General features: G+C 29.9%; 1 protein-coding gene across 2 annotated transcripts; it reads left to right on the plus strand.

Annotated features, from left to right (window-relative positions):
• Positions 1 to 9,368: 9,368 nt before the first annotated feature.
• LOC140893619 (transcription factor bHLH93-like) lies at positions 9,369 to 10,953 on the plus strand. 2 transcript variants are annotated; one of them, XM_073302703.1, is made up of 4 exons: positions 9,369 to 9,501; positions 9,670 to 9,804; positions 9,886 to 10,053; positions 10,707 to 10,953. In XM_073302703.1, the coding sequence occupies exons 1-4, from the start codon at positions 9,442 to 9,444 to the stop codon at positions 10,806 to 10,808; spliced, it is 465 nt and encodes a 154-aa protein (XP_073158804.1). In that variant the 5' UTR covers positions 9,369 to 9,441; the 3' UTR covers positions 10,809 to 10,953. The 2 variants fall into 2 exon arrangements, with proteins under 2 accessions (XP_073158804.1, XP_073158805.1); XM_073302704.1 differs by having other exon boundaries at positions 10,710 to 10,951.
• The last annotated feature ends 386 nt before the right edge of the window (positions 10,954 to 11,339 follow it).

Consider the following 11,339-nt stretch of genomic DNA (forward strand, 5'->3'; position numbering starts at 1 on the left):
CTGGTTGGTCTATTAGATTTGTTTTTGAATTAGAAAACCCTGTTTTCTGTATTTCAGCAAACTTACTTTGATTGAATATAATATTCAAATTATACTCTTGGTTTTCTTCATATTCATCGATCTGACTGTTTTAATTTGGAATTGTTACTTCTGTCATTTTAACAGATGATAGAACTTCTTAATTTTCTTAAGGCTATTAAAAGCCTTTTTGTTGAATCTATCTGTTCTAATAAATTCTGAAAATCTTCGAAACTATCAATTGAAGATTGACAATTTTTAAGATGTTTCAAATTATTTTCACAATTTTCTATATCAAAATTTATATTTTGAGAATATAAATTAAAGATATTCATTTTTGTATTTTCATACATTTTTCATTTAGTAAAAATTGTTACTTTTATTATTTTGTTTTTGTTGATCGGATTTCGATAACAAAGTTTGTTCTTATTCATAACATATTGTTATGTCTTCAATTTCATCGTTTTCAGAAATTTGAATTATCATTTTCCAATTGCTTGAAAAATGTTCTTTTTTATGATTTTTGAAATAAAAGGTTTGGAGATCTTTTATTTTATTCCATAATTGATCTATTTGACGTAAATCTTTTAGTAAGATTATTTTATCAAAAAAAATTTTTAATCTCAATATCTAAAGTTAATCCAGACATTAATAATCTGCTATATTTAAGCTCTGATACCAGGTTGCGAAATTCTTAAAATTCTTATGAATTTTCTTATTCATGGATTTACAGATCTGATTCATGGATTTACAGATCTGATTCATTTATAACAGATAAATGTTTTCATATTAGTTTGGTTCCATTCATGGGTTATTAATACAAATTTTAGTTGATAAATTGATTCAAATATGGTTAAATCAGAAGTATTTAAACGATATTCATGAAATGTATCATATTCATGATCATCTTTTAATTCGAACCAGTTTTTTATTATTAATCTTTCATTTCTTATAAAGGATGATGACATGATTAATTAATGTATTTTGACTATTTCTTTGAATTAAGGGCTGCAGGAGGTTTAGGAAGGTTACCTTGTTTGAATGAATCTTGGTTTTGAGCAGAGGCCAAATCCTTGCTTTCCCTTAACGATCACTTGATCAACTGGTACTTGCTCTATGGATCTCCAGGTTTACTCTTACCATGAATATTCAATGGTTGGTTTCCAACCTTATCCTCCTTACGCCCTGCTTGTTTAGTTATTAGCCATAAGGCTTATTTTGTTTCTGATTTTATGTTTCTTAGTTTCTGATAGTTTTCATACGTCTTGTATGAACCAGATTGTAAGAAACTTTAAGAAGAGAGAGATACTCAAACTTCACTTTCTCTTTTACAGCACAAAACATCTCCTTTTATAGGCGTGGAAAAAAGCATACATAATTAAAAATAAAAGAAAAGAGGGGGACCACCCGACACTACATAATGGAAACAACTCATTTTACATCTGAGTGGATGCCTTTAACATGTGGTGTGGTCCACGATTTCATTTGTTTTTACATTGTGTCACTCTCTGAATCACTGGTGCATTCGGACCATTTCTTTATTGCTTTGTCTTCTTTGACAGCTGGTTTGTCCTCTTTGACAGCTGCTTCTTCTTTCTGAATGGGTTGGCAATGTCCACATTTGTGAGTGGAAATCATTGTTCTTAGTCTTTGACATAACATTTGTTGGGTTTCTCGGGTCATGTCAATCTTTGAGTTTCCATCAATCTTTCGTGTCTTTGAGATCATATCAATCAATGTCTTTATTCTTATCTCAGAAAATGTTGAGATATCCATTACTGGTTTCTCTTCATTTGATCCTTCGAATAAGAACTTGTCTTTTTGTTTTCGACATTGAATATATACCATTGGTTGATAGAATTTGTTATCATCCCAATCTGGAAGGGTTGAGTGAATACTCAATGTTAATACTGGATCGTCCTTAAAGACTACTTTCTTGAACTGGATGATACTATTTCTCAACTGATATGGAAATAGTTCTATTTCTTGATTGTTGGGACTGACTTCCAATCCACTTAATAATCCATTTGAAAAGAATCTTGCGACTTCATGCGCTGGATCACCTTGCAGTGTTCTTGCTCTTGATATGCTCTGTGTGTCACAAGTTTGTAGCCAAGATTCTGCAGATGGTTTGGCTATTCTCAAATAGTTTAGTGTTTCAAAGAATTCAGTCTTGAGTTTTTCTGGAAAATTTGTTTTTTCAAAAATTGGTTTTTGTGGTCGCAGATTGACCATCTTTCTTTCTTTCTTTTCAAGGGCACTTTTAAACGTCCTCTCTTTTTTTTTTTATTTTTCTCGGTGCTGGCTGTGTCCACCGGTTCTTTTTTCTTTTCTTTTTTTTTGTCAGTGTTGGCTGTGACCGCTGACTGTTTCTCTTTTATCTCCATTATTTTGTCAAATGGAGTTGCCATTTTGATTGGTGTTCTTGGTGAGATGATGATGATGAAGTTATCATCTTTTCTTCTGTCCTTTGAATTTTTCTACTCAAATTCCTTTCTTTTAGTTGAAGAATTTGAATTTCTTCCTGCAATTCAATCAATTGTTCTTTTAATTGACTTAGTTGCTCCATCTTGATTATACTCTGCACAAGAGAACATATTTATATATATAATGGTTAGTAAAATAACTCTTTTCGTGAGTAATTCGGATAGTTTTATTATGCGTATCATTGCATTTATAAATTATTTTGCAAGAATTGAATCAATCTTAAATTGATTATTTTACTCAAAGAGTAATTTATGTTTCTGAATATAAATCTCATTTCATTAATTTATATTCCCCATGCTTTCTGAGGCATGTTCGGATGACTGAAAGTCATAAAATAATTCATGTTTCTGAATATAAATCTTATTTCATCAATTTATATTCCCCATGCTTTCTGAGGCATGTTCGGATGACTCACAGTCATTTTCTGGATCACTTAGGATCTCCTTTGTTATTCCGTTACTACGGATAGTATAGTTTGGATGAAGTTCTCTGGTTAATGCGTCGGGTAATGAATTATCCGTTCCTTTGACATGTTGGATCTCGAACTGATAATGGTTCAATTCCAATTGCCATCCAATTAGCCTTGCTGCATTTCTCCCTGCATTTCTTGATATTTTCCTTGTCTTGAAATATGTTAAATTCATATTATCTGTTCTTACTAAAAACGGTTTAGAAATAAGATAAATTTCATAAGTTCTAATTGTGAATATTAAAGCTAATAATTCTTTTTCATTCGAATGATAATTTAATAGTGCACCTTGAAAAGTTCCTGATGTATAGTTGCACAATTCTTCATTATTTCTAGTAGCTGTTTTAGTAAATTCTTCTAAATTTCTTTCTCCAGTATAAGCTTTTAAACATGCTCCCCAGTATTCATCTGAAGCGTCTGTTTCAATTATTATTATATCTTTATTTGAAGGAAAATATAATTTAGGAAGATTACTAATTATTTTTTTTAATAGTGTCTATGTAATTAGTATCTTCTTTCGACCATTTCCACTTATAGTCCTGTTTAAGTTTTACCTGAAGAGGTTTTCTGATTTCTGCAAGTTTCTTAATGTAATTTTCAGAATAAGTTAATAATCCTAAAAATCTTCTTAATTGATCTTTATCCTTGATTTCACTAGGAAAATCATGAATTTTCTTAAGTATATGCGGTTGTAAACAATGTTTTCCATCTTCTATTTGTAATCCTAAATAATTTATTTTTGTTTTGAATAATTGTGCTTTCTTTTCAGAAAGTATAATTCCATCTTTATGACAAATATCTAATACTGTCATGAGATCTTTATAATGTTGATCTACTGTTTTTGAATAAATTAATATGTCATCTATATAAACACAACAAAAATCTATATATGATTTAAAAGATTCATCCATATATCTTTGAAAGATACCTAGTGCTTGTTTAAGTCCGAAAGGTAATACAGTCCATTGATACTGTCCTTTTGGACAACTGAATGCTGTAAGTAATTGTGTTTGTGGTTCTAATTGAATTTGCCAGAATCCTGATTTACAATCTAAACTGGAAAAATATTTCATTTCTCCTATATAAGATAGTAAATCATTCTTATTTGGGATATAATATCCATCCATAATTGTTGCTTTATTCATCTTTCGATAATCAATTACCATTCTTTTCTTATCAGTATCTTTCTTACTGACATAAAAGGCTGGTGAAGAGTGTGGACTTTTACTAGGGATGATTATCTTAAGTTTTAATAATTCTTGAACTTCTTTTTCAAATATTTTTACATCATCCATGTTACATCTTCTTGGTGCTTCACGGATTGTGATATTAGGGTCTTTGAGTTTTATTGAAACAATGAATTGTTTTCTTTTCTTAATTTTGTCCTGAGGATTTTCAGAACAAATATCATGAAATTTCCTCATGATTTTTTTCAGGATTAATCGTTAAAATATTTTCTATTTTTAGTTCTATTGGATTTGTATTTCGTTTATGAAAATTCTTTGTAAATCCTTCATTTCCTACGCGAAATGCTGTTCGTATTTTGGGAATGTAAATCATTGATGATCCTTTGTTTAAAGTTATGTGATCTTCAAACTGTGTAAAGGAAAGATATTCTCTTAAAAAGTTATTTCCTATTATAATGTCCATTCCTGATTCTATTTGATATAATAGGTATTACAAATTTTGTTTCTTCTATTTTTATTTTTAATTTTTCTGCTACTGTATTAAGCATGATTATTGATCCATCTCCTATTCGAACTTTTAATCATTTATCATATTTCTTTCAATAATGATTTGGAAGTATATGCTTGCTTCCTAAACACATACTTGCTCCTGTATCAACATAAACATGTATATGATATAGTTTATGTTCTTTGATTTTAATTTGAATTTTTATATATATACTATTTGGATTAGTTTTGTTTTTATTATCCATTCTCTTTTTTTTTTAAGAGATAATGGTAAAATTGGTATTTAGATACAAAACTTTCTCTCTTCAGGGAGTTGAAAGTAAGTTTTATTTATGTAGGGATTTATAAATAAGTTATAAAGTGGTTTAGGGAGTGATTGACAATTAACCCTTAAATTAATTATTTTATGTATTTTTCAAATGATTAATTAATAGACTAAAACTCGAAATTTAACGAATTTTAATAAACCAAAAAAAATCATTTTCCTAATGATTAATTAATAACCCAGAACCATATGCAGGCATCACCAACCTTAACCTTGAGGTGAAGCCAAAAGTCACCATTTTATAGAAAATTCATTGTGTGCATCTCAAGTTGAGCCGTCAATTTGGGTTAGGCCCGCCACACAATTTAAGTGGGTTGAGTTGAAATTTTTTCAACCCAACAAAAGGTGGGCCTAGATGGGCCAACCCGCCTAGGCCCGCGACCCGCGCGGGTTGGCCCGCGGGCCTGGAGAATTAATAATTTATTTTTATTTTTATTGTGATATATGTATTTTTTAATAAAAGTTGTGAATTTTTTTTGTATTAGGTACTTTATATAAAATTTACACACATGAAATCAATAATTAAAATTTTTATTAATATGTTTCTATTAATATTTATTTATGAAATGATATTTATAATTAATTATAATATTTTTTATTTATTTTTATTTATCGTGAGCAAACCCGCGGGCCGGCCCGCCTAACCTGCAACCCACCTTGGGTTGGGTTGGGTTGAGGATTTCCAGCCCGCTAGGATGGTGGGTCGGCCCGCCCCGCCATGAGTTGGCCCATTTGACGGCTCTAATCTCAAGATCAATGTTTTGAAAAACATGATTAAACGTGAAATATGAGAAAAATGGTTATGATTCGATGAAAAAATGACCAATTAATTGAATACTAAAAAAAAAACACCTCAAATCAACAAAAAAGAAATTTATCGACCATCATTACTATCTTTGTTTGGTTTGAATCATATGATAAATAATATATAGATAAGTAATGTAATGTAATACAAAAATAAATAAGAAATGCTAGTGAATATAGTTTTTGATTTGATTGATATATTATATTTTATTTGATTTGATTGATTAAATTTTATATGAAAATATAAATTACCATTTGGTCATTTAATTTTAACAATAAATAAAATATGAATATTATTTATAAGGGGTAGTTGATATTAACACACTCACGCACACTTCGAGTCTGTGCCAAACTCTTTGAAAATATTTGTATTGATAAAATTTCTGATTATTCTTACAAATCTTCTCCTCTTTTTTATACTATCAACATGACTTCATAAAGCAAAACAAAATTCCTAACAGAAAATTAACAGCAAAAGGGGTGCACAAAACGTTTATTCCTCTCACATGACTTAATCCTTCATCCACACGGGTTTGTTCCTCCTTCTCGATCCTTCTGGTGCGGTGCCTTCCATTGTTTCTTTCCCTTTTCTCTCGATAATCTTTTTGGGCTCTTTATCCTACTGTCCTTGGGCCATATCCTCTCCTGTTATAAGCCCTTTTAAAGCCCAATCTTTGAGTTGTTGGGTCATGGCCTCAGCACTTATGTTAATAGCTATTGGTCTAATAACAATTAGACTATCAGTAATATAGTAAGATAAAAAAATTAATGATTTGATTGATTTAAAATAAATAATTAATAGATGGATAAATAATATGTCGAGAACAACGCGAAATTGGATAATATAAGTTATATATCGAGATTAATAATACATCGTACCAAACCGAGCCTTATAATAAAAATTATAAATTTGAAATTTTTGTGTTTTTAGAAATGCAGATAATTTGTGAATTACTCTAAATTTATTATTTATATGCGTGTTATTTAACTTTTTTTTAAAATAAGTTATTTAACTATTCTTGGTATGAGAATTTTTTATTTATTTATTTTTTTTGGAATTTAAAGGCTCACAACAGTGACTAATAATAATGATTGATAATTCCCTTTAATATATTTATTTTTACCAAGCAAGCATTCCCATTTTATTGGCTTATTCTATGCTGCATCGGGTGAATTTCACCCGATGCATCATCTAACGTCCAAACAGCTCGGACCCCATATAATTATATGGGGCCCGAGTTCCTATTCATGGGGTCCGACCCCATGAACAGCCCAGATCCATCGGGTGAATTCACCCGGTAGATCATAGAACTTCCCCATTTTATTGGGGGAAGCAACGTCATGATCTGCCAACAATCATCTCAGCCGTCCATTTATACAACAACATTCGCAGGTACAAATAAATCCCCCCTAATTTTTCGTGGCAACAATACAACTTTTCTTCCAGTTTGGTTCTTTCGATTTCTGGACTTTTGCTACCTATCCATCACGCGACTCGTACATAACCACACCTCGCTCCATTAAAATATTATTCTTTACTTTTCATGAATCAAATAAATAAGGTACGTATTATATATAATTATTCAGAATATACAGAAATATATATATATATATATATATATCGTGTGACACACACAAAGTCACGAGATACACTTTCCTGAAATAGTACAAGCCTTTAATATGAATTCTTGGTTCAATTTACGGTACGTACACCCAAAATTAAAAGTTTTAATTAGGAAACTATGTATAGGCCGGATGAATAATTAATTGATAAATACTAGTTAGCATGTGGTATTTTCTATATATACTAGTTAGGAATTAGGATTAATGAACTTCATGTAAGTATAATTAATGAAATTAAAAAAAGATAGATATTAATTGGTGCGTGGAGAGGTAGCTATGAATAAAGATGAAAATGGGATGTAAATTGAGGGGAAGAGAGAGACACGAGTTTGGAGCTGGAAATGTGGTGGATTGTTTTGTTCTGATGATTAATGCATACATGTGAGTAAGTGGGTACTTGCTACTTTGTCTCTCACCAAACGTGACAATTTCCTTCTCAATTATCATGCAAATACTATCAAATATTCTTTCAATATTCAAGTCTTTTCCATGATTCTGTCGCTTAATTTTTTGCTACTCCATCGTCTTCATGTGTTAGCTTAATTTGTCGCGATTTACATACTATTAAATACATACATAGATCATTACATTTACATATCAATTCGGATTTTTATTTTATTAACGTACGTATGTAACTTTTAGTTCATCAGAAAGTGAATAAACAAACAAATGTATCTATATAATATATATACATCATGCATGATGATTAATAGAAATGGCCGGGGACCATGAACCTGTTCAGAAAATAGTTTTTTAATTTGTACCACGAACGCGATGTTATTTATGCAGAACCAGCACTGAAAATGAAAGTTTATAGGTTTTTTTCTAATTTACAGCTATTGCATTGAATTTTCGCCTGGATTTCAGAATTCTCCCACGACCTTCAGAATATCTTATATATGATATGTCAACATTTTCTAAATTATAACATACATGGATCCTTTGAGAGGACCAAAAAAAAAAAAGGGTTATATCGTTTTATATTAAATTGCATAAATGAATTTTCAGTAAACAATGTGCATGTGCCCAACAAAATCATACGAACGTTAAAATTAATATATATATATATATATATATATATATATATATATATATATAATCCCACGATCGGAGATGAAAGAAATGAAATATGGTTTTTGATTGAATATGATATTTGGAATGATGTTCTTGCTTATGACATATTTGTTGCATATATAGAAGTGTCCAATAGCTCCAAACACATCTCACGGGGGATTCGTGATCTCTCTCTAGATAAAGCTAGCTCCTCTTTATCTTCCGCTTTGTCACATAATATTTATCTTCCCCCGCCTCTAGCCATACACACACATATATATAAAACAGTACAGTACATTAATACATAAATCAAATTTTTTTCATATATTTGTTGATATATTTACCAAATTTCCCTACTTTAATTTCCTTATACTAATTAGCATTTTTAATTTTGCTTTTTTTTAAACTCATGCATTCATGAAAAATGTTACATGAATGACATGCATGTTTATTAGAAGTTAAGTTATATAGGACATGGATGAATAATTAAATGGTTTCCTAAAACTTATAAGCAAGCTTTAAAAAAACATAATACTCAAATAACAGCTTGTAAAATCCAATATTAATAGTGATCATAATGAAATCCACTAGCATATCCATTTTAATTAGCTAGCTAGCTGCTGGTAAATATTGAATAATAATAATAATAAATTAATTAGATCACAACCATATGATAGTATATTTTTCATCAATGCAATATATATATATATATATATAATAAATATATATTATTGGGAGGGCAGAATTGTCATTATCAGACGTCAAAAATCTCGAATGATAAATTTTGTGGTGGTCATGCAGTCCAAACAGACAGATATAATTAATATTAATTAATATTTGAAGATGAATATATATATATATATATATTTGAGAGCTCATGATTTTTCTTTCTACATATATATAAAAATATAAAAGCCTTAAATATATCCCCTTATCACTTTGAAGAAGGATCGGAGAAGACTAAAATCATGAATTCCAGGCCGGAGCGAAACAACTCATTTCAGTTTAACCAGCTGCGACCGACACACGTACGTTCATGATGTATACGTATTCTTCATGACTCTCGATCAATTATATTATATATATATATTAAACCCTTTAATTTCTTCCCGTTCTTTCCGAAAAATTGGTGTGGTACCAGCTATATATATCTTAAAAATATATATATAATAATATTGGATTGTTTTAATTTGCAGGTGAACACAGCAATATCAATGGTGGCAGATACATCCAAATACATAAAAAGGTTGAAGGAAAGGGTAGAAGAACTTAATGAGGAGGTGGCTGTTTTACAAAGTAGTTCAAACCACCACAAGAAATCCTCGCCTTCAGTATGACATTTACGCTCCAAAAATAAGTCGATGGATAATATTGGTTTTATAATAATAAAATAAAATAAAATGTTTATGCAGGTGAAAGTAGAAACCCTAGAAAAAGGGTTCCGAATAAAGGTGTTATCGGAGAAAACTTGTCCAGGTTTGCTGGTGGCTGTGCTACAAGCGTTTGAGGAGTTGGGGCTTCAAGTCCTCCATGCCACTGTTTCTTGTGCCCAAAATTTTAGTCTTGAAGCCATCAGCCAGGTGAATTACTATATATATATTTCCTTATTATTAATCCCCGTCATCCATAATGATCTCTTAATTATGCTTTTTTTTTTAAAATTTTTTTTTTAATTGACCACACAAATATTATATATCATTGATTTAACACCATTATATGCAATATGTACTTGTGCATTTTAAATGTACCCAATTAACTGATCATCAAGTACTCTTTCTACCTCAAATCTAATGGATTAAATAAATTAAAGGAATATATATATATAATATATCACCAACAAACCAAAACACAATTTCCACGGGTACCATGTACAAATTGTCAATTGATGGGTAGCCAATAGTTTTTTGTTTTAGTCCATATAAATATATATAGATATAGATTCACTATCTTTTTAAACTTGAGACTTTTTAGTGTCATGGTTCGTCATTTTATTAAATATCACATTTATCCTAATTTGGTTTATTATTCATTATTCAACAAAAAAGGCTAGTATATATATATCATAAATTTATCATCACAATGTTTTTTTCAAAATAAAGACCTAAATCATATATATATATATATATATATATATATATATATATATATATATATTTATTGGTAGTAACGAATGAAATAATATGTGTATCCTGTTGGGAGAATTTGAATTCATTAATCAGTATCAAATTGACAGCAGGCTGAAGGGCAATTTGATGAAAGCATAGATGGGCAGGTGGTAAAACAAGCTGTGTTGCAAGCTATCAGGAGTTGGAATCAAGATAGCGAGCAAGAATAATGTTTTTTTTTTCTTTCTTATCCTTTTTTATTTTTTTTTCCTTCTTTGCCTTGAGGCTAATTTTAATGTTATCGAAGTTTAATATAAAAAAACGGAGTTGTTTAATCTATTTCATGAATACATATTGAAACTTTGAAAGAAGCGGTGTCCGCAGTTTGTTAATATATAAAACAATCAATATTGTACTTGGTGTTACAACATCAGAGAGAACACAATGCAGCGAAAATTAAAGCGTAAATAAATAACACAATTAAATAATTTTGCACGAGTATAAAAACTCGTGCGGGTGCCTTAGGGCTTAATATCACTAGAAAATAGAATATCAGTTTTACAAACCAATACTAGTGATTTTACGAAAAGTCAATAAATCCTAAATTTCATAATAAGTTGAGAAATCAAACTTGCATTAGAGTAAAACAAATAGATGGATCTCTCGTAGCCTAAATTTGAAGAGACAAAAAAGATCTTCGAACAACACTGCACTAAGAAGTATTATATAGCTCTGATGTCTTCAACACCAAAGGCAACAGG

This window comes from Henckelia pumila, chromosome 3 (assembly GCF_033568475.1).
Source record: "Henckelia pumila isolate YLH828 chromosome 3, ASM3356847v2, whole genome shotgun sequence".
In the NCBI taxonomy this organism is placed as follows: Eukaryota; Viridiplantae; Streptophyta; class Magnoliopsida; order Lamiales; family Gesneriaceae; genus Henckelia; species Henckelia pumila.

Excerpts from the sequence above, each read along its gene's own strand:
- LOC140893619 (XM_073302703.1), top strand. The coding sequence starts at position 9,442 with ATGAATTCCAGGCCGGAGCGAAACAACTCATTTCAGTTTAACCAGCTG. Across the intron at positions 9,805-9,885 it reads ACAAGAAATCCTCGCCTTCA|GTGAAAGTAGAAACCCTAGA; the intron begins GTATGACATTTA and ends ATGTTTATGCAG. Across the intron at positions 10,054-10,706 it reads GTCTTGAAGCCATCAGCCAG|CAGGCTGAAGGGCAATTTGA; the intron begins GTGAATTACTAT and ends TCAAATTGACAG.